Source organism: Drosophila guanche, unplaced genomic scaffold (assembly GCF_900245975.1).
Source record: "Drosophila guanche unplaced genomic scaffold, DGUA_6, whole genome shotgun sequence".
Lineage (NCBI taxonomy): Eukaryota > Metazoa > Arthropoda > Insecta > Diptera > Drosophilidae > Drosophila > Drosophila guanche.
In genome coordinates this window covers 7,225,099-7,251,275 of record NW_022995745.1, presented here as the reverse complement: position 1 = coordinate 7,251,275, position 26,177 = coordinate 7,225,099, and the positions used below count along the sequence as shown (strand labels likewise).

General features: G+C 48.4%; 5 protein-coding genes across 11 annotated transcripts in view; 1 reads left to right on the top strand and 4 right to left on the bottom strand.

The window, feature by feature from the left end:
• The window catches only part of LOC117581245 (inositol-trisphosphate 3-kinase A-like), an 11,989-nt gene extending 4,808 nt beyond the window's left edge, over positions 1 to 7,181 (bottom strand). For 2 of the 5 annotated variants that reach the window (XM_034268244.1, XM_034268246.1), the window contains exon 1: positions 2,075 to 2,246. Coding sequence is in view for 2 of the 5 variants with exons in the window: in XM_034268247.1 (XP_034124138.1) it covers positions 3,848 to 4,195 (348 nt within the window). In the remaining 3 variants the exon portion in view is untranslated. Of the gene's footprint in view, positions 1 to 2,074; positions 2,247 to 3,847; positions 4,400 to 7,143 lie in introns of those variants that run through there. The other 3 variants (XM_034268247.1, XM_034268248.1, XM_034268245.1) reach the window with 3 other exon arrangements.
• Positions 7,182 to 12,290: 5,109 nt separating this feature from the next.
• Positions 12,291 to 14,538, bottom strand: LOC117581246. Its single transcript, XM_034268249.1, has one exon. The coding sequence runs from the start codon at positions 14,258 to 14,260 to the stop codon at positions 12,470 to 12,472; it is 1,791 nt and encodes a 596-aa protein (XP_034124140.1). The 5' UTR covers positions 14,261 to 14,538; the 3' UTR covers positions 12,291 to 12,469.
• Positions 14,539 to 18,231: 3,693 nt separating this feature from the next.
• Positions 18,232 to 20,371, bottom strand: LOC117581247 (pre-mRNA-splicing factor 38B). Of its 2 annotated transcripts, XM_034268250.1 has the most exons (6): positions 20,220 to 20,371; positions 19,967 to 20,125; positions 19,748 to 19,872; positions 19,510 to 19,645; positions 19,230 to 19,336; positions 18,232 to 19,128 (listed from the first exon to the last, which is right to left on the bottom strand). In XM_034268250.1, the coding sequence occupies exons 1-6, from the start codon at positions 20,227 to 20,229 to the stop codon at positions 18,301 to 18,303; spliced, it is 1,365 nt and encodes a 454-aa protein (XP_034124141.1). In that variant the 5' UTR covers positions 20,230 to 20,371; the 3' UTR covers positions 18,232 to 18,300. The 2 variants fall into 2 exon arrangements, with proteins under 2 accessions (XP_034124141.1, XP_034124142.1); XM_034268251.1 differs by lacking the exons at positions 19,748 to 19,872; positions 19,967 to 20,125; positions 20,220 to 20,371 and having other exon boundaries at positions 19,500 to 19,645.
• Positions 20,372 to 21,218: 847 nt separating this feature from the next.
• LOC117581244 (raf homolog serine/threonine-protein kinase Raf) lies at positions 21,219 to 25,407 on the top strand. 2 transcript variants are annotated; one of them, XM_034268243.1, is made up of 6 exons: positions 21,219 to 22,107; positions 22,168 to 22,964; positions 23,046 to 23,174; positions 23,254 to 23,394; positions 23,774 to 24,147; positions 24,218 to 25,407. In XM_034268243.1, exons 1-6 carry the CDS (start codon positions 21,945 to 21,947, stop codon positions 24,795 to 24,797), a joined length of 2,184 nt encoding a protein of 727 aa, XP_034124134.1. In that variant the 5' UTR covers positions 21,219 to 21,944; the 3' UTR covers positions 24,798 to 25,407. The 2 variants fall into 2 exon arrangements, with proteins under 2 accessions (XP_034124134.1, XP_034124132.1); XM_034268241.1 differs by having other exon boundaries at positions 22,168 to 23,174.
• Positions 25,408 to 25,525: 118 nt separating this feature from the next.
• On the bottom strand, positions 25,526 to 26,152 carry LOC117581249 (39S ribosomal protein L14, mitochondrial). Its single transcript, XM_034268252.1, has one exon. The coding sequence runs from the start codon at positions 26,070 to 26,072 to the stop codon at positions 25,578 to 25,580; it is 495 nt and encodes a 164-aa protein (XP_034124143.1). The 5' UTR covers positions 26,073 to 26,152; the 3' UTR covers positions 25,526 to 25,577.
• Between the last annotated feature and the right edge of the window lie 25 nt (positions 26,153 to 26,177).

The following is a 26,177-nucleotide window of genomic DNA, read 5'->3' as shown; positions in this document are numbered from 1 at the left end:
CAGCGTCAACGATAAAGACTCGGATATACTCGATGTGGGAGATATACATGGGCGGGAGGCATGTACCGTGCATATAGATACATATTATCGGAGCGTGTGTGGGGGTACGTAATGCCTGGAATCTCCTCCACACCCACAACACCCCAACCGACGCCCGGCTCGTCGCCCTCCACACCCTCTCCCAAAGCAAATATCGACCAAATGGACTCTACACATGCGCTTAATGCGCACCATTCACATTCGCATTCGCATAACAATATCTCTTTATTTCGCATTTAACTACCAAAAGTTTCAAATTAATAAAGTAAACATTTTCCCCTATTTTTTTTCTCCCATGGCAATGTGTGGCTATGTGCTGTGTGGCGAGTGTTTTAATACCCTTTCCTTTAGGTGGGGAACTAATCGTGCACGCATCAATTTGCTCTCATTTATGTCTGCAATAGATTCGATTCCTTAGCGAATGAAAGAAACGATCGATTTTTGTTTATAATATTTAGTCTTTCAGTCTTTCATGTTATTCTTTTGTAATCAGATGTTATTTATGGTAAAGTAAAGTAAAGTAAAGTAAAGTAAAGTAAATCCTGCTGCTAATCGCAGAATTAGTGAATTTTATTTTATTCTTTATGTCAGCTCGTGAGGGTAGTTGAAGCTTCGTTTGCTTGCTGCCCAAACCTGGCTTTCCTTTACTTTCGTTTCGTTTCGTTTCGTTTCTGGCTGCTGCCATTGACGCACAGAATTAAATGGTTTTGGCTTTGGGATTCGCTTTTGGGAGGTCGGATGGATCGTCATGTGGGTGGGTGGGGTAGGCGCCTCAACGCCGCGGCGGATGTTCATGAATCGATCGCCACACCAATTAAGGCCATGGGCAGGGGTCTAAGGGGGAGGAGGGAAGAGCATGGTGATGGCCGGCATGGGCGAGGGTTTAGTTCCATTTTTGGGCGCTTAATGGGCCTCAATTGCCGAATTGCTGAATTTGCCTGTACGAAAATAAACACGATTTCTGTATGCGTTTGTTTGCCTCTCCAATTATATAATTCACATTTCAGATACCCTTGAAAAGACTTGCCAACTTGGACTTTGAACATGTCCGGGGCATATTTTGTGTCCCTTAATTGGCTCTAAGTTTGCACAAATCTTAGCTATAGCTGCACCTATTTGACCTGCCAAGGGAGATGATCTATTATTCTTTAAATTTTGGATTTTGGAAGAGTATCAATCGCTTCGGCCTCCCCACACCCACAAAGCTGACGTTCGTTTCTTGGCGCAGGGGGGTTTTGGGTTGTGGTTCCAAAGCTGCGTAGCTCTCTGGGCGTAGAGAGTGTGGGGTGAGGCGGTACTAGTGTTTAGTGAGTGCCTGTGTGGTAGCGTGGTTAGGGGGCGGCAGAGAGAGTTCTCATTGACGTCGTCGTTTGTGTTGCTATTGTTATTGTTATTATTGTTGTTTTTGTTGTTGTTGTTGTTGATGTGTAAATGTTTACATAAACTTGAATAGAATGAATTTTCGGTGCAAAAGTCAGTTTTTGTTTAGCTATTTCGTATAAAAGTTTTGAATTTCAATGCCGATCGATACCCGCAACGGAGTCTCTCTCTCTCTCTTTCTCTCTTATCATTTATTTCTCTTTAGCTGTGATAACTTCTAGCTCGCTCTCTCTCTCTCTCTGTCTCTCTCCGGAGGGGCTTTGGCGGCGCGTGGTTCAATTAACACACTTTACAGCTAGTCCCCTAAAAAGTTGAAGACTTTCTTCCGTTTTCGAAAGAAAAGACAACAAAGAGTGCACAAAAACAAAAAAATTCAAGACACTGTTCCAAAAAGCCAGGCACAAAATATTTTAATTACAATAAGAACAAAAACAACAACGAAAAACAAAAATCAGAATCGAAAAAATTATAATTTTTGGAATTCTTTTTGTATGTTTTTGTTGCTGTGTTCTGAAATTCTGTTGTTGAGGCGCTTGACGTCGCTTGGGAGAGTGGGACACGGAACGGAGAGTAAGTGCGGAGGGAGGAGGCCCAAGGAGAGAGTGGAACACTTGGAGCACACATGCACGCACACACACCACACTCGTTGGCATACAAAGCGTGGACAGAGGGAGAACGGTATACGGTGGAATCACACGCGGAAAAGACACGACAGCGGCACGATGAGAAAAGACGAAACAACGGGAGCCCGAGCCAGCCGCACGCGATCGCTGCAAAAGCTCAACTGGTCGACTCTGCTCTGGAACTGAAACAGAAACCGAAACCGAAACTGAAACTGAACGGAACTGAATTGAATGGAGCAGAGGCGCAGCACATACAGCCAAACGACCGACCCACAGAGCGTCCCCACCGCCGACGAGCAGCGCCTGGCAAAAGCAGAAGCCACGGGAACGAGCGGGTGTCCTCCTCCTCCTCCCAACTATCGTACAACCGTGGCAACCGAATTGAAGCTGTTCAAAGAGAGACAGAGTGAGGCAGAGAGGGAGAGAGAGAGAGTCTGAGGCTGGAGCTGATAAGATGGGACGGGTGGTTGGGTGCATGCGGACAGAGGAGTGTCGACATGTCGAGTGGAATGAGGGTGCAGCAGCAGCAGCAGCAGCTACAGTGGGAGGAGCACGTCAAACGCAATCACGAAATTATCGAGCGATAATGAGATAGATAGGCAGATGTGGGTGAGGGGGAGGCGGAACAGTGACATAGATCAGATGGAAAGCTAAGGGGAGTGCAAGGAGAGGCAGAGTGAAATATGTAAAATGTTAGAGAGACACGTATTAGATGGGGAGGAGGTACAGGTGGAACAGAGGCACAAAGCAATACAGAAGGAGGAGCACAGAGGCAGAAAGGGAAGGGAGGTAGAGATGATAATGATAAGGCTGCTGGGATGAGAGACATCGCAGTCGTAGATCAGATGGAAAGAGGGACAACAAATCAGTGGACTAGTCTGTGTCTAGGTCTGGCCTAGAGACTTGACATGAGCCAGGGCCAACGGTATGACGTAGTTCCTGATTAGAATGCCATGCAACAGCGTCACCGATCCATTCTCGAGCAGAGCTTAGAAAGCTATCAAACAAAATGTCCAGAATTTCTACTGATACAATCCAGGGCAGGTGCATGTCCCAAAACAGACAAATAAAATAAAACAGAAACCAGTGAGAATCTGAGATCTGAAAAATGAAACAAAAACCCAAATATTTCGTGAAAATCTTGTATCATCAGTAGAAAGCCAAAGCAGAAACAGAGCAGTAAAGATCCTTTTCTCTAATTAAACGAGAACTTTCTCCAGAGCAGATCAGAATCGGGAGAAAGTTTATATTATATTCAAACGAAAATCCTTTTACTTTCTCCAGCAAAGCTCAATGCGCGCGCTGCATTCGAGTATTTCCTAAAGGAAGTGATAACTTCTCTCTCTCTCTCTCTCTCTCCAACCACTCTCTTGCGCTGTGTTTTGGCCTATCTATCAGTTGAACAGTCTCATTTTCACACGATCCAAGCTTGATGCGTATCAGCGACTCCTCTCTCTCTCTCTCTCTCTGTTCCACTCTGTCATTATCGCTCTCGCTTTGCCGACTTCTGCGTCAGCGGCTTGTGACGTCAATGGAGCATCGGAGAACAGCTTTCGCACCGGACCGGTCCAACAGTCCAAATCCAAGGGCAACAACAAGCCCCAGAAGAGAATCAAGAAAAAGCTCGATCGCAGCCCGCTACCCAGGTAGACAGCCGATTATTTTGCCATAGCGAAGACAGCAACCACTTGGGAAAGAGACACACACTCCAAGAGCTTTCGCAATTGCGTTGGGGTGAAGCTTTTGGGGAAAGCTAAGCAAGCAGATGTACACTCGCGTATCAGGCCCGACCCCCCGATTCTTACCTTTTTCTTGGCCGCCTCGGAAGCACTGATCACGTACAGATCGACAATGCCCAGGAGACAGTCGTCGCAGCGGCAGACATCCTCGCCAAAGGCCAGGGAGCCCAGGCTGCTGGTCGAGTCCAGAGAGTCGGTACGTCGCAGCCGGCTCAGTATGGAGGCGCCACTGGCACCCACCATGGGCATGCCCGCTATCATTGGACTGCCACTGCCCGATGCTTCACCTGGAGATGGAGGCGAACTCGCAGAGCTGGGGGCACCACCCGCAGCGGTGGCAGCGGCCTCGATCTTACGCGCCAGCAGCTGCTCCATGAGCGTGCGCGGACGCGATGAGGACGGGAACAGTGCCATGTCTTCTGTTCCTGCTCCTGCTGCTGCTCCTCCTTTACGTCCACCTTCGCCGACACTTGCCACTTGAGTTCTTTGCCTAAGTCTTTCGTTTAGTGCCCACTCTCTCTATCTCTCTCTCTCGCTCTCTTTGTTTTCTCTCTTTTATATCGAATATTCCCGGAACGAAATCCAATCCCTATTAATTAAGCGTAACTTGCAACATACCTGTAAATAAAGCACAAAAATACAAGTTCAGGGTTAATGCAAGCTTTTATCAAGGGTTGAGCTTTTTCACGGAAATATTTGCGTAATTTAGGTATATTTCGGGTTAAAATTTGTGGATTACAAGAAGCGATAGCAGATGGAAGATTTCCCATTAGACTTCATTGAACGCTCCCCCTTGAATTCTTAGTTTCTTCTATCTCAAATCTAAGTCCAAACCTGAATCACATAACTGATTGATTCGGATTTTGCTCTCCTTATTGCCTTCCCAAAATACTCAATTAATGATTTTAGTTTCTTGAATTTCCTACTCGTTCTCAGGCACACAATCCCTACGAGTATGATCGCAGTTGCAATCTAAGATCGGAGAATCCGCAACGAGATATTCAATCTTGTTGGTATCTTTGTCGGTATCTTTTTGTTATCGTTTTGATGGGCTCTTTGGACAGTTCTTGCCACAACCACAAGTCAAATATTTATGGGCCACAATTTGTTGTCTGTCGCTCGCTTATCTGCACAGATCTGGATGAGCAAAAGACACAAGGATGCCGAAGGAGCTCTGTGACAGAGGCAGACATAGACACAGAGACGGACACAGAGACGGACACAGAGCCAAAGTTGGGGCGTTAGAAGTGGCATTCGTTTAATCGTGGAGCTGATAAAGATTTCTTGTTAATTAACAAGAAAGTCCAACAGAGACAGATATACTGTCCCAAGTTTTCCCATTTCCCATGGCAGAAAGAAAAGACAAGCAAACAAAAAAAAAAAAACCCGTTGAAGCTGGCCCAAAACTGGCTCTGAATGGCTCCTTAGCCGGTTGCCGGTTGCCGGCTGCCAGTGGCTGTCGGCTGCTGGCTGCTGGCTGCCTCTTTGCCGGTTGTAGTCGTCATCCGCATCATATCGCCGCATTTATGCGCACATAAAAGTTAAATAATAGATCCAAAAGATACATTTGCCAGTCTCCTCAATCCCCAGTCCCCACAACTCCTACTCCAACTTCAACTCCAACTGCAATTGCTCCAACTTTAGCTGCAAGTTGCACAGGCTGCCCCACCAATGGTTGGTTGGCTGGTTGTTTCGTTGCTCGGGTTGCCTGTTGTTGTTAGCCAAATGATTTATAAGCGGCATGCCACAACTCGTGTTGTTGGCTTTTGCTTTTTGCTGTTTTCTGTTGCTGTTGTTATACCCTGACGATACCACCGAAAACGGGGTACTACAATTTAATAGCCACCACAAAAAGATACCCGAAAGCGCCCAAAAAATTGCACTTAAAATTGAACAAGAAGAGAATTCAACAGAGAACCGCAAACCAAAGGGAAAAGAGAACTGGCTTGAATATTTAACTTTTCTCCTTTTACTCTTCTCTGAACTTAGAAGATAGTTGCCTCAATACAAAGATAAAACCACGAATTCGAATGGGTTCTATAACAAATTGAAAGCCTCTCTAAGAAAATGGGAACCCACAATTTATGAATTCTGTTTAAAACTAAAAGTTTGACCCATAAAGAACTCACAAATGAAAGCAAGAGAAATTCCCTTTACACATGTAATTCTGTATCCTTTCGGCTATGGGAAATTGTGAGGGTAAGCAAACAGTTAAATAGGGAACACCGCGTTCGCCTTGGGCCCCCCCTGGACAGGCTTCGCTTTAGTTTTCCAACGCTTTTCCGCTGCTTTTGCAGCTTTTGTGTGTCTGTTTTTGTTGGCATTGCTTAAGCCAACTGTCTTGTACTTTTATGGGCGCTCGTCTTATCAATAATTTATGTCAGATTATACCGTTATGTCACAATAAATTAAAGTTGGCAACTTATTTTCCAGACTCCACTCCATCCACTCCATCCAGCACAGTCGCAACAGTCGAACAGTCCGAACAGTCTTTGTGTGTGCGTTTGTATTTGGCTTTTTAGTTTTTTATTATGGCCAAATCTGTCAGTTTAGTGGCACATTTGGAAAAATGCTTTGAAGACTGAACGTGCCACCGTCCGAGTCTGTCTCTCCCTCTATCCATAGATCGATCCAATGTACTCCACTCCATTTGCAGCAGCAATTTTTGCAGGCACATCTTTGGGCTGCTGGCGTGCGGTGGCAAATTTCACTGTCACGCCTCGTTTTCAATTAACTTGTTGGCGGGGACCGCCGCAGCGTCCATAAATCAAGTGAGTCCCCTGCGAAGCACCACCGCCACTGGTGCTCCTGCAGCCCCCAACTATCCAACTATCCTGCTGCTAACTGCATTTGATTTATGAAGATCGCTTCATTTGGCTTCTGCGGCTGTGGCTGCTTTGGTTGCTTCGTGTCAAAGTTTATCGACGGCTGCTGCTGGCGGCTCTTTGGCTGCCTGATTAATGCCTTTGTCGGGTCTTTGAGGCCCCGATCGTCTGGCTTTCGCCAGTGTCCAGTGACCATAAAAGCGCAACTGCGAGTGCAACTGCGAGTGCAACTGCTGCCAGGCTGCTGTTTATGGAAGTTGCATGTCTGCTTCTGTGTCGCTCCTTCATTTCCTCTCTAGACTCTGGAGAGTATCTCTGGCTGGGGTCAAGGCACACCAGGCCCCGACAGCTGCACAAAGTTCTTCTTTCATTTCTTGCATTTCAAGGGTAAAAACTATCATATAATCTGAGCATAAACTGTGCAACAATATCTAGCATCAATGTACGTTTTAATTGAATCAAAACTCCCATAAATATCAAGCTATCTGTAGATCTATTCTAGTTCTTTTATTGTTTTAAAGTGTCCCCAAAACTCACTCTTTGTTGCGCTGCTCCATTGGCAAACAATTGTAAATGCGAAATCACAGAATACAAAACAAAAAAAGTAATCAACCAATAAACAAATAAACAAAATATTTCCACATAAAAGAAAAGGCGGCGCGTAGATCGAATCGAAGCGAATGAAACTGCTGGCGGATCGGTTCGGATCGTGTGGATGGCGTCGCATGGGACGCGATCGTTCGATCGTTCGCTTGTTGACTTTGGAACGGTGCACGCGCAACTGAAGTCGTGGAAGTGGTGGCAGCCGCCAGCAAAGCTTCGGGCCGCGTGAGGCCGCGACCGAAGGCAGCGCCAGGCCAGGCCGAAGAGCTCCCAAACGATCATCGTGGTTCGTGGTGCGCCAAGACAAGAGTCAAGCGATCGATGAGGGGCTGTGGCTGTGGCTGCGGCTGTGGCTCCTCATGGGCCGACTGCCTGGGGACACTGAGGCCTAATCCCAGGCTCTAATCGCTACATAAATCAGCAACGACATGATGGAATAATGACTCTGATTGAAACACGGCAAGGAAATGGTGCGACAAATGTCATGCAGATGAAGGGTCCCCAACGACAGACTGAACAGAGCTGCGGCCTGGGGTCTGTGTCTGCATCTGGGCCTGACAGATCCTCCGACAAGGCGACTAATTGCGGCGGCAAATTGCCTTGCATGCATTTGATTTGCATAATGCAAATTGCAGCTCGTTCTAATCGGTAGCGCTCGATCTTGGATCATGGGGTCCCCCCCAAACCCACCGCCTCACCACTTTCTTGGGGTCGGCTTGGCTTTATGACAGACTTCGGCTGCGGCTGTCACAATATTTGTACGGTATTAATTGACCACTTGACGCCCCCCAGCAGCAGCAGCAGCAGCAGCCCCACCCCTAAGCCCGATGGAGGGCAGAGCAGTGGAGGGGCGAGCGAGAGAGAGAGAGAGTTTGTTTAAGTGTTTTATGAAGTCAGACAGATGGTCTGGCCAGATAAGTGTGGCACTGGCTCTGGCACTGTGGCCCCCAGAGGCAGGCATCCGCATCGCATGGCATCGCTCATAGCCTGTCATAGGCAGAGAGACCCAACCAGACCAGACCAGACCGAACCGAACCGAACCGAACGGAGCCCAGCCGAAAGCTGGGAGAGATACAAAGATACATACGGAATGAGGCAGGATGGCAACTGCTAAAGGCTGCAACATTGCAATTGCAATTGCAACTGAAACTGAAACTGAAACTGGTAACGAAAATCGAACCAAAAGCTATGCCTCGTACTCGCACTCGTAAAATGTATCAAATTTCTTTATCTTTTCATCGGTTATCTGTCTGGGGGAGAGCGATATCTATTTCCAAACATTTATTTGCCCCGTTATCAACCTATTGCCTAAACATGCCACCAATCTTGGAGCGGGAGAGGCACAAGTAAGCGAACAAAATACAATGAACAGTTGGCACAGCAAATTAGCCAGAATTCTGGATATTCTGCACTTACAACTGCATTATTTTGGAGGCTGAAACAGCTGTACGCAAAATAATTAACTGATTGCAAAATTTGATTGTTTCCAGCCAGCTCTTTATTTATATTTCACTGAAATTTCCAGCAATTATTGCGTTCATTGCATTCTGGGGCATTCTCTTCTGGCAGCTTTCGCTTGTGCAACTGAACAATGGGAAACGAAAAGAGCCAAAAGTTATATTTAAGTGCCAGTAAAAGAGATGCAAGCAGCTGTAATGGCAGCAAGGAACTAATTGGATGAAGAAGCCCATGTCCATGTCCGTGTCTTACAGTAGGAGAACCACGTTAGAACGTGGCATGTTGCATGTAGCGCGTGTGTCTCGCGCCGCGACATGCGACATAACATAACCTTTAAGGCCATCCATCCACAGGGGGAAACAGCAACAGCTGTACGGAATCTTACAGAAATGACAAATATGCTGGACACGCAAGTGCCCAAACATCTATTCGGGCCACTGCATGTGGATTGGGATTGGATTGCTTTTGGGGCTATTCGGGGGAGAATCTCAAGACTGAGATTCGCTTGAGGGGGAACACCTAGAACATGCACAAGAACCACTGGGAAAACCCAACAAGAAACAACTTCGACAAGAGCAAATGACGCAAATTGCGCGCACACCCGAGAGACCCAACGATCAGAGACCGATCCGATCCGATCCGTCTGGAGGAAGGGCCTTGGAACTTCGCTGGAGATGGGAGGGGATGGGTGCCGCGGAAGCTGTTTGCTTTAAGCCTCTTGACTTACTCACTCATCGATGGTTTACCCTTACTGCCACGCGGAAGACCAGCTTCGAAAGAGATATTTTGGCTCGAGTTTGATTGGAAGTTTTGGCAGAGAGTTCTTGGAAACAAAATGCAGCTTCATATCATTTGACAATGTTTATTACAGAATATTCCATCATTCTACTTTATTTGAGATTTATCAGAAAGTTCCCAGAGTATCGAAGCTGTCGGCTTGCCAAAGCTTATCTTGGGCTCTTATTTTCTTTGTGGCTGCCATGGCTGGGGCTGGGTGGCAGGGTTCGGGGGGCATGAATGCGGGGCACCGAAGGCCCGCAGCGTTGTAATTTACTTTTCGACGATCTTCAGCGCGATCGCTGATGGGCGGGCGGCCGCTGTTTTGCTGACGTCAACGGAAGTTGTCGCTTGTGCGAAGGTCAACATTGTTGTACCCAAAAAGTGCGCCCAGAGAGAGAGAGATTAGGAGGACGAGGAGATGGTTGCAAAAAGCCAGTCAGATCTCAACGCTAAATCGATTTCTCACACAATTAGTGGGCGTCATAATTCCCAGTACCCAGTCACCAGTTCCCCAGCACCACTCCGCTTCAAGCGAACCCAAAACCACCGACGACGCTAGGCGACGCTGATGTGTTGATTAGATATGAGGACGGGGCCGTGCCGATCGGCCGCTGACGGATGTGCACGAACAAGCCATAAAAGAGAAAAAAAAATATATAAAAATAAACTAAAACGACACGATCCAATAATAATGGTAAAATGCGCTGCCCGTACCCATCCACGTCAGACCTTTCATCATCATCATGATGATCACTCAGTCGATCCTCAGTTGTAAAAAAAAGTAATACCACAAATGAGAGTAAACATTATATTTCCGTGCGATTCTTAAGTGCCGTAAACACTAAAAAGTTACAGCCACTTCGGCTAGATCTGAGATACATTTATTGTAGGAAGAATACTTGAGGCAAAGTCCTAGCCTGACTTCAGACTTCATTCATTGGCGTCAGAGTCCGAGCCGAGTGGGAAGCGGACCCCCCCCAGCCACAGCAAACGAGAGTCAGAGGCTGATATTATTAATGATCGTGAGTGGAGCGATTTCAGCACATAAACAAAGGCGCTCCAGAGCTCCAGTGACATCAGAACGACGTCAGCAGTCGGCAGTCGGCAGTCAATGCTCAAGACCCAAAGCCGGAGAGGCACCCACATGCCCGGGGGCTTTATCTTTAAGTAAGCAAAAGGCATTTCCATGAAGCCCACGCCGCATTGGACCAATGGCAAAACAATGCCTCGCCTCGACAGTCTGCCCCATGCCCCAGAAATGGAATGCAAAGAAAAACTAAACAAGATCCCCGTACCGTACCTCTGTCCGGTGTCCACTGTCGTGGCGGTGACAAGTGGGGTGATAAGGCGCTCGCGATGACAGCCGGCGGCCGAGTGAGTAGGATACCAGGAAATGGGGAGGCCATTTCAAACACGGCTCATATCGGACGCAGGCAAGCATCATCATCATCATCATCATCAAGAGGGGAATGAGACTGTGATGATATATTCATTCCAGATAATTCTCTGACTTTCTATAACTTAGAGAAAGGAATGTGCCTGGGCCACGTACGTGTGTAGGCATATGCTAGTAGGGGAATGCAAACTCAAGTTAATTATGGATGGAATCGAACTCAACTGCATGTAACACGTTTCAGCATGTGAGAACGGGGGACTCCAAGCCGGAGACCAGAGACTGATTGTTTATCTCTACTTTAAGTTCAAACAATCCCATGACTTAAAGTGTAATCCCCCCCACCACACCACACTGTGACGTACATAGATGACTCTCTGAATATATATCATCGAAGATCGCTGAGGGCACAATTCTTGATGGAGTGTTTGCCATATTTTGTGTGTGTATCCAATGTGACTGACTACCTCCACGCTACAGCCTTTACCCATGTCTAGGTATCGTTGCCATCCCTAGCGATTATGGCCTTTGTGGATTGCCGAGGGCAGACTACAAACATATAACTGCCAGGGAGATAAACCGAGCCGCTGGCTGATAAGCGCATAAAATGATTAGCCGTACTTATACCGATGTACATGGCGCACACGCAGGTTGATAAATATCCAAGCGGATGACTTTATTATCATGCCAAAATAATTTGGTTCCTAATACTTTTACTCGGTTTTACATAACCCAGCAGAAGATGTGATACGCATCACCCATGCCACTCTCTCTCTCATTCTGTTCTGTGTGTATATAATGTTTGCGTGTATGGGTATATAATATTTATCTATACTACGGTATATAATACACTAAGATAAGCTTTGTCCTCGCTCTCGCTCTCGTTGCTTTTGTATTATTGTTGCTGCTGCTGTTGCTGCTCCGCCCCAGTTCCAGATAAAATGGAATCATTTTTATCAAGGCACCCAATTTCAACATCACTCCCAAAAACAACAGCAACAAAAATCAACAAAAGTATAAGGAACAAAAAAACAAAAACCAAAAACGGAATACACAGAGAGAAAAAAACAAGGGAAAAAGAAAGTCAAACTTCTGGAGCGAGCCGAGCAACAGAACCTCATTTTGTGATAAGATAAAAATCAAATTAATTAACAGCCTTTTAAGCAATCGGACACACACACACACACACACACACACACACACACACACACACACATAAATACATACAAATATGCACCAAGGGGTTATCTTCACTTCACTCTCCGTCAGTCCTGCCTTTGTTTCTGCACAGACCGAGACATAAGGCAAGTAAATATATGTATTGATAACAGCATATTGTTTCTATGGCCCTAATCCCTAAATGGGTTCAGTTTTAACTTAAAAAAAAAATCATTTTTATATTTTAAGGATTATTATTAATAATAATAGCAATTCAACGATATACAATCCATTGACAACAAGCAAATACTGTTTCTATATTCCTATAATCCTAGCTTCAACTACATTTATCCCTATGCTAGCCTATGCTTCATTCCTTCATTCCACACTTCCTTCATTGCTCTCTTTCGTTCGCTCTTTTGTGACTCTGTTGTTTGTGTGTTCTGTTCTCTGTTTTCTGTGTACTTTAATTTATAGTTTGAGATTTCCCATTATGTTGTCGTCTTCATTGCTGGCGCTGGTGCCTACCTTCTTGGTGCCATCTCTCAGCAGCGTGGCAGCCATCAGCTCGCTGAGCAGACGATGTGAATCTTCCTCTGTCTCTGTCGCCCTCTCCCTAACACGATCCCTCTGCGGCTGTTGCTGCTGTTGCTGCTGCTGCTGCTGATCCTTCTGTTCCGCTTGCACCTGCAACTGCTGATGCTGCTGCTTCTGTTCCTCATCCAGCTCGAGATCCTCAATCACCGGCTCGTCCTCCTGCTCCAACTCCACATCCACATCCACCTCTACTTCCTCCTCATCTTCGTCCTCTTCCCCACTGGTGCTGTGACTGCGACTTGACTTCCTGGCCAGGGCCACACGGACGCCGTTCACAATGCACTCGCCGCCGTCCAGAGCGGATATTGTGGAGCCGCAGTAGTAGAGATTGCTGCAGCTGCTCGCGGCACTGACATCCGACTGGCCTTCGTCCTTGCCACATCCTTGGCCCATGCAGCCGGCCGAGGCCGCTCCCGCTTCCAGCGAGCAGCGGCGTTGCCCGCGGGCCCGCTGCAGCCGAAAGTACTCCATCTCCTCCATGCTGATGCCACAGGCGGTGATGTCGTCCGAGTAGTCAGACACCACCACCGAGGGTGTGCGCACGTAGCGCACCCCGGCCCCCAGTTCGCTGAAGCAGCTCTGGGTGGACTCCCGCCTGGAGCCGGGCGGAGCAGCCAGTGCGGCCACCAGTCGCTCCTCCAGCAGCACCTTGGTGGGCACACCAACAGCGCCGACCAGTCCCCCCGTGCCAGTGGGCGAGGTGAGGGGTGACGAGTCGGGCAGGGCGGTGGGTTCGGCCAGAGGCAGCAGAGCCGGACGCAGCGGCAGATCGGTGACGGTCAGGGTCATGCGACGTTGGGGCGGAATCGTCACAACCTCAATGTGGGCATCGTCCACTTCCAGGCCCAAGGCGGAATCGCTGCTGGCGCAGCGCGTCACCTTGCCCTTCCTTGAGCGCGAGGTGGCGCCCACTGTGGTGTCCTCGTTGTCGCTGCTGTAGGGACTTAGGCCGCCCCCGGTAACATTGCAGCCCTCATCCGAGTTGGCGGCACTTGTGGCCGTTCCGCCCGTGCCAGCGGCTGCCTTCAGCTCCCGCTCGCGCTCCGCCTGCTGCTCCTGCTGCACAATCATGGCCTGGAATTTGTGTATCAACAGCTGGACGGGTTTCACTTGTTCCTTCGTCCTCCCGGTGTTCTTCTCTTTTGTGATTGTGGCTCCTCCAGCTTCGGTTGGACTTTTGCTGTTGGACTCCGCTGCTTGATGGATGATAATGTCCTTGAAGAAGGCGGCACGGAGTTGAGCCTTGTGCCTGGCCAGACGCTGCAGACGCTGTTCACATGGAGCGATGGCTGCGTTTTCTTCGCTGCTTTTATGCCTCTCTTTGGATGTTGCTGCAATTCTAGTTCTCGGCTCTCTTTCTTTTGCTGCTGCTGTTGCTTCAGTGGTTGTTGTTGTTGTTGTGGGTGCTTGTTCTTTGTGGTTGCTGCTGCTGTCGATCTTCTCGTATCGCTGATGTGTTGTATGCTCCGCCGCCGCTGTTCGAAAACTAAAAGCCGTTGGCTCTGCCGCTTCGAATTTATTTTCCACGTTAACCGTTGCCCACGCCGCAGTCGACGTCGCTGCCGACGCCGCTGTCGTTATCTTTGGCATGACATCGAATTTGAAAGCGGGGGCGGTGGAATACAAACCCGAACCGTCGCGACCATTGCCGCCGCACGCACTCATCGCTCTGTTGCCGTCACCGTCGGGGGGCAATATAAACGCGGATTTCCCTCTTATAGAAAATTGGAAATGAAAGCGCCGATGCTTTCGTTCGCATCCGAAAAAACCATTCTACCGTCCGCACACTTCAAATGGCACCTGCCGTTGCCGTCGCTAAACTGTTGGGCCCGGGCTCGGTTTCGGTTTCGGTCTCGGTCTGGGTTTCTGTTCTGGGGGTCTGGTCTGGTCTGCTGCCCGGCTGCCTGTCTGGCTGCTGTTGTGCGGGTGGTGGTGGGGTGATGCGGAGTGGAGGATCGGTGCGGGTGCGGGTGCTGGTGCTGGTGCTTGTGGCTGTTTTCTGTTGCGGGTGTATTGTTGATAGTTTTTTTTAGGTATGTTTTTTGTTGTATGAATATTTGTGGTTGTTGCTCTGACGATGGGGCTCTATTGAATTTTTGTAATTGCTCATTGCCCCGACACCCGAGCGCGCGCGCGCACCCGAAGCCACAGCAACAGCTGCTGCTAGTACAGGGGGCGGCGGGTCGGTGCCGGGCCTTTACTGTTGGGTTGGGTTGGGGGGTAATTGTGATCTTGAAACGTTGACGCAATGTGCAATGATCCCGCGCACGTACACACGTACACAATCGCACACACAGCACGGGCAGACACTTGTAACTGTTTATATGTACGTACATGCATAAATAAATATAAATACATATGTATTGTGCACATAGATATGTACATATGTACATATGTATTTCGTTTTTTTTTCTGCGCTCCAATTGCTTTGCTAGTGTATATTCTTAACTTGAGCGCGTAATTGCATTTAAGCACAAAGCACACACGAACAAACACAAGCACGCACGCACACGGGCAAAAAACAGGGACTGAGCTGAGAGATGAGAAAAAGCAGAGACAGAGATAGCAACAGCACCAGCGAAAGCGGCCACAAACACACACACACACGGGGCCTGTATGACAGAACTGTCAGTCAACTGACGCACAATGGGATGAAACGATGATTTATTGCCCCATCCCCATACGATTCGCTTGTAATTGCTGTATATAGTAAATGCTAGGGATATTCCCATACGTATATACACAATTGTATCTATTATTTAATTATTCATTCACCCGTTCAACGACAAATTACGAGCGCTATCGCTGACAGCATCTGGTATGCAAGGAATCCGCTATGAACGCACGTGATTCACAAATTGCAAAATCATCACGGTGACCCATTGTGCAGTGACGCCGCAGCGGTAGCGCACTTTGTTCAGCACCAGCGCCGTGACGTCAGTGGGCGAACAACGCAGACGCAACAGCGCAACTTGAAACAGACAGGGTATCCGACGAGCGACCATGGCATGGGCGATGCGAAGCGATTAATTTACTCCACCCACTGTTCGCCACGCCGTTGCGGCGATCGTCAACGCACATTTGACGGCGAAATTTCCGTCCGTCGTCGCAGGTAACGGTATGACAAAGGCTTGTTTCGAGGGTCGAAAAATTAATACCCTTGGTGGTTGAAACCTGTTGGAAAAACTGGGGGCTGTGCTCAGAAAGAGCCAAATCGCTTTAAAGCTGAGAGAGCTAGTTTTTTCATAGAAACATACCGACGGACGGAAATGGGCTCATCGACGTGGTTGCACTGCCTTCTCATCTCCTACCCAGTTCTCTGTTCCTTTTACCTCTGCTCAAAATGTATAGAGTATAGTGTGGCGGGCAGGCAATTAAAAAAATGCAACTTTTTGTTAATTTTATGTGATTTGTTCACATCGTTTTTGTTGCTGTTGTTTTATTTTTTATTTTCGACTTGCTGACAAGACGCACGGACTCTGGTTGCTGACGCTGATAGGCTCCGGGGTGGAATGACGTGGTAGTAGCTTAAAGTAATCTCCCCCTTTGCAGCTCCTCCCTCGCCAATGTAGTTGTGAAATCAAAACCACTTTAGGTTTACACACCTGCGATCGAGATCGATATACCCGTATGTGTGTGAGTGTTCTGTAAGTGTGTGTATATGGGCAATTACGTCAATGCATTTGACGAAACAGAAACACAAAGTAAACAAGAAAAAAAACTGAAGGATAATGACCAGTCTCCATATCGTTCTCATTCTCTCACTCTGGCTGTATCTCTCCCTCTCATTGTCTCAGCGCATTGTGCTTTTGTCCCAGTGACCGAAATCGCCGCAACTAACATTCAAAGCTCCCCCCTTTCCAAAGTGTATTAACAAAAGGTGAGGATTCCCAGAGAGCGTTTCACGTGCGTTAGTGTTTGTGTATACACAAAGAGAGCTAGAGAAAGAGTGGCCAATAAACAAAAGCAACTTGGCTTCCCTTCCCCTTTCCCAAAATGGTGCTGGAATAGTGGCTAATAACTTGATGAGTTAGAGAGGATAGAGCTGCCGGCCATACACTTCACACACTCGCACACAAGCACCCAATAACCATTCCGTCTTCTCAAAATGGTCAAAGCAGGCCATTTGACGCGCGCATTCGCACACGCGTAAATTGTGTGCCGTTTACTGTGTGTCTCATTCATTCTGGTTTTATTTGTTCATCGTTGCCTGACATTGATCATTCCTATGCTTTCTGAGTCTCTCTTTAGCTCTGTGTGTGTTTCTGTGTGCGTGCCTTCGAATAAGTATAAACAGTAAAATAAGCCAAAAGTCCGCGCGAAACTGGTAATGGAAAAGCACATGCAAATTACATTTCTTGCAGATCTCAATTTTCGTGTTGCTCTCTTCGTAACGGTTTGGCGCGCGACCAGCCAGACGCCGCTGCTGCTGCAATTGTTGTTATTGTTATTGTTGTGGGGCGCGGGGCCTGAGCTTGTTTCGCGATTCACTGTGCGCAAGCAACTAAAATCCGAAATTCGAAATCCGAAATGTGCTCCCAGGTCAAGAGGAGAGGCTTGGAGCCGCCGCAGCTAATAATCTACGCAGCTCGGTTGCAAAGCTCAGCTCAAGCACAGCTCGTATTTCGGCTGCACTGAAAGAAAGGGGTATATGTACATAAGTGTGTATACATATATGGATGTAAATAAATATAACAATACCATGCAGCTATCAACAGTGCAAGAGAGACCCCACATAGTTGTTATTCCGATAGAAAGTTTGAAGCGCGAATTTCCTGCCTTGCTGTGCATGTGTGCACACATGCAAGTACACAAAAATACAAATTCCTTCACGCGGAAAGCTCGGCCATAAGCGCAGTTCTAGTTTTAGGCTACGCTGTAAAAAAAATTCCGGTATGTTTCTAATCAGTATTTGTAACCAAAAGAACGCAAAATATTCTGGTAGGTATAATTAATAGGTATCAAGCGTTCCACTCAGTTCTCAGTAGTCCTTCTGACAGTTTTCCACTAGACTTGATTAATGATAACACTAGGATAACACTAAGTACTCGACAAAATCGAGCAGCCAATACCAACTTTTTCTAAAAGATTTGGGCCATTCACAATTTTTAATGAATTTTTTTTTTCCTATGGCAGACGTTTTTTTTAAGACTTAATATTTCTTGTATTCTTTGTTCATGCTTTGTCTAGAGGTATCATATTTATAAATATTTCACTTTTAATAAAATCCTGCCTCGCTGCAAAAGCCTTATCTGGGCTGGCCATCATTTTGGATGTCTTCCTGTTCTAGATTATCTATTTGAAAGTTCTTAATTGTACACAGCTTGGGTAATAATCAAATGATTTAAAACAAAATTGTTTATCTTTATTAGCATAAAACACAACTTGGAAACTATTTATCATTAAGGGTGTAGGTGTCACAAATTAGTTAATATATTTATATATATGTATTTATATACATATATATGTAGCCATGCCGCTGTTTGTCTGTCAGTGTGTTGGTGTGTGCGTGTGTATATGTGTCGAGGTCTGTGTTTAACCTGAGTACGAGCCCACCAGTCCTCCGGGCCTATACAAAAAAATGAGTTCAACTGGTTTTTACATAAAAATAAGAATTGTGTAGTGTAGTGTGATACTGTGGAAACAAATAGAATCAGAGCAAACAACTGCTGAAGAAGGACAAGGTGGTTGTGAGAGGGCTGTGATCACCGATGGCGTCGCTCTCGCTCTCGATCCCGCTCTCGATCTTCGGGATGATCGCTGTGCCGGCTCTTGCTACTCCGCTCCGAACCGAAGCCACCTCTGCCGGACCCCCCGCTCTCTGCTCCACCGCCACCAGCATCCCGTTTGCGGTCGTGACGCTCCGAGCGATGGCGACTGCGGCTAGGACTTCTGCTTCGGCTGCGTGAGTAGTGTCTATGCTTGTGTTTCTTCTTGTGCTTGCTGCGTTGGCGGTCGTGATCCTTCATCCGATCACGGTCATGTTCCCGATCCCTTATCCGGTCACGTTCCCGGTCCCCAGAGGAGTGGTAGGGCATGGGTGCCGATGGCAGCGCCACCGGTGGGTAATCTTCATAGCCTCTACCACGCGCATACGACGAGCTCGACGATGTGGCATAGTAGTCGCGATCATCGTGATCATTGCGATAGTTTACCGGTGGATATCCACCGACTCCAGCACGAGAGCCGAAACCGGCCATAGCCTGTCCACCGCCACGACCTCCGCCGGCTGCACGGTCTCCCCCGACATGGCTGTGACCACCACCATTACCGCTCTCATGGTATTCCTGATAATCCTCATCGGGGCCACCAGCAGAAGCTGTCGCAGCCGCAGCTCCAGCCCCGCCACCGGGCGGACCCGTGACCGGCCGTCCCGAGCTCAGCTGATTGAGGGTGATGCCCTGATCGCGGCAGTAGTCTCCAATTTTGCGCTCGATCTGCTTCTGTATGGGCACCGGTATGCGTGGAAATAGTGTGGAGAACCAGTCCAGCTTAGTCATAAACTGGTACACCATCTGGCCAATGGTCATGACCTGCAGATGGAGCAAAAGAAGGTAACGCATGAGTTTTGATTCGTAGACTGGGAAGCGATTAGTGTATAACGTGTGATTGGTGGCTCATACAGTTGACTCACCTGGCCGCCGCCTGCCTTCACATCAATCTCCTCCTCGTCCTGCAGATAGTCCTCGTACCAGTCATACAAGTCCCCGGGTGGCTGTGTATACCGCAAGTACATGAACCCTTCAATGGAGAATAAATGCACATTATATATGTATCTCGTTCGAGTGGCATCATTATTTGGGTGGGACTAGGTATGGATGGGGGGAATGTGGTGGGTTCTGTTTTTGCTAAACAGGAGCAGGAGCAAGCGACGACATGTGGCGGCTGAACTCATGCGACTTACCAACACCTACCTAGTGCCCGTATGTAGGCGGAGTCTGTGTGATTGAGCAGTCCGTTGATCTGCTTACGCGTCAGACGCAGGGTGTACAGCTTGTAGAGCAGACAGTACGCGGTGGACACGATTCCGCCCGCTCCAACGCCTCGCACCTGAAAGGGGCAATGGGGAGAAGAGCATGAGCCACCATTGCGCCAGAAGAGCAAACGAGGAGCATCGCCAACGATTAGCGCTACATTTCATAAACAACTCACACCGCCGCACATGCCGGTCTGGCCGGAGGTCTTGCGGGATCCGCGCTCCCATGGCTCCATGTGCTTCACCTGGTAATATATCTCGTCAACGACCTCATGGTAGGTTTTCAGTTTAAACAAGTGTACTGTACGTGGAGAAACAGAAAGAGTCCATCAAATAAATACTCGTGTGGCGGTGGTGGGACACGCTACACGCATTCGCTCCTACGGGACACGCACCTTTGAAGTAGCTGGAACTTTGGATGTTGGCGAGGATCAGTGGATTCAGGTTCATTGAAGTCTCGTTGCCCCAGAAAGGTAGGGTGTTGTGCTGTTTGCCGGCCTTCTTCCCGCCAGCGCCTGCTCCACCGCCACCGGCCGAAGATGACGCCGAATACTCTGCCAGAGTTAATGGGAGTCAAAGAGAGACGCGGCCGTCGATTAGCGGGTAATGCGGCCATGAGAGCCATCTCTGGCTAGCATTCAAACTTACCTTCGTCCATTCCTGCTTCCAGTCCGCACTTTAAAACATTAAATCCGCAATTTTTATGCAGTTTGTGCGCGCAAAATAAAATGGCCGATTCGCGAGCGTGTGAAAATGCCTGAATTTGCGATATATTGTATCGATACAATACACAGTCGCATGGTGAAATTAGTAACAAGGTGACGTCGTCAGCTGAGTGGAGGAGCACATGCTTATTCACCACGCTCTCTCAGCTCTCAGAGAGGCAAGCGAAAGAGAGAGATAGCAAACGTTATACGTTCTGCACTCTTCGCTTTCATTGTTCCTGCCGACAGCTAAGTAAAGATTTGGAGCGGCATAGCAAAATATATTTTGCAGACATGTTTGTTTCTAAAATGGATGTAATTGAATAAAGATTCAATTACATACACATCCAAAATAAAAAAACGATTTCATTGTCTTCCGATTACGTCTTGGCAAACGACTGACAAGCAGGTGTTCCTCGAATGAGAAGGCACTGTGGTGAAACCGTCACCCTGTTACTAATTTCACCATGCGCTGTCGGACCCTCACAAATACACCAAAATATACCTCTGTATTCTCAAAATATACCGTTAATATACCGGCAACTTAATTTCGACATCAGAATATACCGTAAATGGTAGCCCTGTGACACCACCACTTACGTTGAATTCCGTTACCACTTACAAATTGTACCATTGCCAACATAATTAGTATGTGGCAGAATCGTGCTGCGAAAAGTGATTAGATCTGGTCCCTTACAGTTCGCACCTTTGTAGTTTTAACTTTATTTTGCAATCAATCTTGTAGAATATTGATTGTTCTGATAAAATTATAGTTTAAGCGCTGAGAATCACAACTAGCTGGTAATATTAAATAGAACATCAAATTCGAGGAAAATGATTTAAGATGTACGGTATATTAAAGTCTATTTTCAAAATGAAAGGGTATGTTTCGGTGTATTTCCGAGGGTCTGTCGGTATATTTGACCGATAATTCCGTGGTCACACTGCCCTCAAGTTCAATCAGCTTTAGCCAGCAAGTCCTGTGTCCTTATTTAGGGCCCAAGCCGTTTAACATCTTTTGGAGGACACAACCTTGGTTAAACCATCGATAAGGGCCGGCCAGAAAGACCACACAGAGGCCGCAACCCAGTCCAGGATTCTGAGAGTCCCGTCCGGCAAGTAAAATACGGTTGGAGCGGGGACCGGGAACGGCGACCTTCATATTAAATAATACATGTACATACCTTAGCGTGCGTACGGGGCCAGTGTGCGTGCGTTTGTGTGTGTGCGCGCGGTCGTGTGTGGGTGCATTGGGAAGTCCAAAAAGATTTCAAATTAAAATAAGAGACAAATACAGCAAACGCATTTTGAATGCAAGTTATTCTGCCGCAAGGCTAAGGAGAGACCCAAAAAAAAAGAAGGACATCGCAATAAGGTAAAATGCAGCACACGCTCCTTGCTGCATGCGGACGTGGGTGGCACAGCGGCGCACTCTAAACGCAAGCGCAGACCAGTAGCCGAGCAAAAATAGCAAACATCCCACAGTCAGAGTCACGGCCACGGCCACGGCCAATGCGAAGGTGAAGCCAACAACACCATCACGAGGAGCGACACTGAACACCGAACAGCGAACACCCGACACCCAAGGAGAACCGAGCATTGCAGAGACGAAGGACAAGAGGAGGTTCAGGGTCATGGTCAAGCAGCTGTAGAGCCAGAGATTGCGACCATGACGAGTGAATCGTCAACAGATAGCGACAGCGAGCTGTACGACCCGCTGGCCGAGGAGCTGCTCAATGTGCAGCTGGTCAAGCACGTCACCAGGGAGAACATCGATGCCCTGAACGCCAAGTTTGCCAATCTCCAAGAGCCGCCGGCCATGTACTTAACAGGTGAGTGGCACAGCAGGGCAGGGTATGTATAGTCTTATTTATGCTTTCATTGGATTTCAGAATACCAGGAACTAACGTCGAAGCTGCATGAGCTGGAGGCCAAGGAGCACGAGCTGATGGAGCAGCTAAATGCGTTGCAGCAGGAGGACGATGGCAGTCAGAGTGCGGCGGATATACAGCAGCAGCAGCAGCAGCAGCAGCGCAACTTAGCGGATCAGCCGCACTACCAGAACCAGACGCAGATACTCCAGCAGCAGCGGCAGCTGGCGCGAGGTCCCTTGGGCTACCATGGCAGCGACTTGACCGACAGCCTAATGTCGAACCCGGGCTCCGGGAGCACCAGCCAGTGCGGCACGCTCACACGCCAGCCAAAGATCCTGCTGCGGGCCCATCTGCCCAACCAGCAGCGCACCTCGGTCGAAGTGGTGTCCGGCGTGCGACTCTGCGATGCTCTGATGAAGGCGCTGAAGTTGCGCCAGCTGACGCCGGACATGTGCGAGGTGAGCACATCGCATAGCGGTCGACATATCATACCGTGGAACACGGACATCGGCACGCTGCATGTGGAGGAGATATTTGTGCGACTGCTGGACAAGTTCCCCATTCGGACGCACACGCAGCATCAGATCATACGCAAGACATTCTTCTCGCTGGTCTTCTGCGAGGGCTGCCGGCGGCTACTCTTCAGCGGGTTCTATTGCAGTCAGTGCAACTTTCGCTTCCATCAGCGGTGCGCGTCCCTGGTGCCGATGCTGTGCCAGCCCTTCCCCATGGACAGCTATTACCAGCGACTGCTGGCCGAGAACCCGGACAACGCTCTTGGGTTTCCCGGACGCGGCTCGGCCGTCCGATTCAACGTGAGTAGCCGCAGCCGAAGCCGGCGATGCAGCAGCAGCGGGAGCAGCAACAGCTCTAAACCTTCTGCAAACAATCGACAGGGCCGGCCGCCTCGCATTAGCCAGGATGACCGCTCCAATTCCGCTCCCAATGTGTGCATCAATAACATCCGATCGGTCACCACTGAGGTTCAGCGCAGCCTCATAATGCACGCTAGGCCACCATTGCCGGTGAGTGCCGCCATCACACAGTCCATTTACTCGCTTTGTTAATTGCTAATTGATTTTGTTTTTCCTTCTGCTCGTCCAGCATCCATGCACGGATCATTCGAACTCGACCCAGGCCTCGCCCACGAGCACTCTCAAGCATAATCGACCACGTGCCCGGTCCGCCGACGAGAGCAACAAGAATCTGCTGTCACGTGAAGACAAGAGCTCCGAGGAGAATTGGGTATGGCAAAGCATACTTTGAGCTTGCGCGCGACACATTTAATATCATATTTTTGTGTTGATCTTCGACAATAATTTCAACTGCAGGTGTACTGCGTACACGCATACAATCGCATTTCTGCATAGAGCTTTGAGTTTTCAGCTACTCTCTCTACAGCTTCTCTTTCTGTCTGAGCAAATCTGAATGCAGAGCGAACCGTTAATCCTAGCTAAAAGCTCTGCATGCATCCTCACATACATGAAAGCTCTGCGTGCATCCGTGATTAGAGGTTTGAGACCAGAGCTTAATCTTTTTGCGCTGCTCAAAGCGCATTGTTGGTTTTACTTATTTTACAAATTGTTTTATTGGAACAAACATTTGCTCTACGAATCTTTTGCAGAACATTAAAGCGGAGGAGATTCTAATTGGACCGCGTATTGGCTCCGGGTCTTTTGGTACCGTTTATCGTGCCCATTGGCATGGACCCGTTGCCGTCAAGACCCTCAACGTTAAGACGCCCAGTCCCACCCAGTTGCAGGCCTTCAAGAACGAGGTGGCCATGCTGAAGAAGACGCGCCACTGCAACATTCTGCTCTTCATGGGCTGCGTCTCGAAGCCATCGTTGGCGATTGTCACCCAATGGTGCGAGGGCAGCAGCCTCTACAAGCATGTCCACGTGAGCGAGACAAAGTTTAAGCTTAACACGCTCATTGACATTGGCCGGCAAGTGGCCCAGGGCATGGACTATCTCCATGCCAAGAACATCATACACAGGTGAGTGGAAAACTACGCCAAAGTAATGAATGTTGGGACTTGAATTGACTTTCCTTTGACTGCCGTGCAGAGACCTGAAATCGAACAACATTTTCCTCCACGAGGATCTGTCGGTGAAGATTGGCGATTTCGGACTGGCCACAGCGAAGACCAGATGGTCGGGCGAGAAGCAGGCCAACCAGCCGACGGGCAGCATTCTATGGATGGCGCCTGAGGTGATACGGATGCAGGAGCTAAATCCGTACTCCTTTCAGTCGGACGTGTACGCCTTCGGCATTGTGATGTATGAGCTGCTGGCCGAGTGCCTGCCCTACGGCCACATCAGCAACAAGGATCAGATTCTGTTTATGGTGGGGCGCGGTCTGCTGCGGCCAGACATGAGCCAGGTGCGCTCCGACTCGCCGCAGGCGCTGAAACGCCTGGCCGAGGACTGCATCAAGTACACGCCCAAGGACAGACCGCTCTTCCGCCCACTGCTCAACATGCTCGAGAATATGTTGCGCACGCTGCCGAAGATCCACCACAGCGCCAGCGAGCCCAATTTGACGCAGTCCCAGCTGCAGAACGACGACTTCCTCTATCTGCCCAGCCCCAAGACGCCGGTGAACTTCAACAATTTCCAGTTCTTCGGCAGCGCTGGCAACATCTAATCCAATTTGGGGATCGCAACGAGCAACGAGGCGTCGCTGCTGTACCTGTACTTACACGAACCCTGAAAAATTCCCCTAAAGCTACGATAAAAGGGGAATGCCTAATTCAAAGTGATCTTTAACTGTTTGTTCAGCTGTTTTTTTTCCTGTACATAACTCGTCCTGTGTGAGCGAGAGACGGAAAGCGGGGCGAATCAGAGGGAGACGGCGACAGAGAATACAAAGGACGGACGGCAAAAGACATTGAATCGGAAGGAGACAAAAGACGAGTGACCTGACCGAGTGACATGACGAGTGGAGAGTGCGTTGTGTCTCTCCCGCGCATGATGACTGGTGGACGGACAAACAATTTCAACAAAATGTACCTCTCTCTGTGCTGCTTCTGCTTAATCTTCCAAAACAACGCCCCTACCCCACAAAAACTGATAAAACGTGCATTTCTGTTACTGTTAACTGCAACGCCCATGTGTACATACCTTGCAAACATAATTTATAAATGTTAGGCCCCCACCCCCCCAACCACAAACTAAACTAAAACTAAAACTAAAACTAAATACTATGTAAACTAGCTGATCTAATAGCGATTACATTAAACACATAATACATACAATACTACAAAAGCAGAGCTTGAATTTTAATTGCATTCTTTTGTGTCCTGCAATGCGAATGGAACTGCAAGTCTGGAGAGCTGCTTGACCATGTCCTCCAGCCAACAAACACTCGAATTATACTAGAACAAAGCTGTTGTTTATTTCGTTACACAATCCACAACAATAATGACTAAACATAGCGACTGGCGATGGCCAGCACCTTGGTGTAGTCGGCACCCTTGGCCACTGTCTTCTCCTTGAGTATCGTGCGCAGGACGGTGGGTATCGGTACATGGATGCGTGTGCCCAGCGGTGTGCCATTGTCGTCGATCAGAACCAGATTATTGCTGTCGAACTTTGGCTGCTTGGGCTTCTGGTTCTGCTTGAGGCCCACCAGTATGCCCTTCTTTTTCTGTCCCTTGATGGCCACCAGCACCTTGTCGCCAATGTAGCCGACGCCGCGCTTATTGTACACATGGATGCAGCGCGGAGGGCGACCCTCTGCCATTGCACGCTTCCCCAGTTCACTGTTGTCCACCACCCGGAGACGGGCCAGTTTCCGGATCTCACAGCAGGCCGTCGTTGTGTGTAGCAAGTGCTGCTGGCAGGTGTTGGTGGTGGCACTGACCGTGATATTCGTCATTGGCAGCGTGCTAGTCAGACGCCTCAGAATTTGTAGTGCCATATTGCTGCTCTTTGTTAGATATTCTTCTGTTTTTAAATAAATCCAAATTACATTATACAATTCGGTCTGACCGCGGATTTGTCGATAAAATATACCGCCTGACCC

Bases quoted from the DNA above. Each gene is read 5' to 3' on its own strand.
- LOC117581244 (XM_034268241.1), top strand. From the start codon at position 21,945: ATGACGAGTGAATCGTCAACAGATAGCGACAGCGAGCTGTACGACCCG. The intron at 23,175-23,253 runs GTGAGTGCCGCC...CTGCTCGTCCAG, and splicing joins ACGCTAGGCCACCATTGCCG to CATCCATGCACGGATCATTC. The intron at 23,395-23,773 runs GTATGGCAAAGC...AATCTTTTGCAG, and splicing joins AGAGCTCCGAGGAGAATTGG to AACATTAAAGCGGAGGAGAT.
- LOC117581247 (XM_034268250.1), bottom strand. The intron at 19,337-19,509 runs GTAGGTGTTGGT...TCTCCATTGAAG, and splicing joins CGCCTACATACGGGCACTAG to GGTTCATGTACTTGCGGTAT. The intron at 19,129-19,229 runs GTGAGTCAACTG...CTCCATCTGCAG, and splicing joins TGAAGGCAGGCGGCGGCCAG to GTCATGACCATTGGCCAGAT.
- LOC117581249 (XM_034268252.1), bottom strand. From the start codon at position 26,072: ATGGCACTACAAATTCTGAGGCGTCTGACTAGCACGCTGCCAATGACG.
- LOC117581246 (XM_034268249.1), bottom strand. From the start codon at position 14,260: ATGAGTGCGTGCGGCGGCAATGGTCGCGACGGTTCGGGTTTGTATTCC.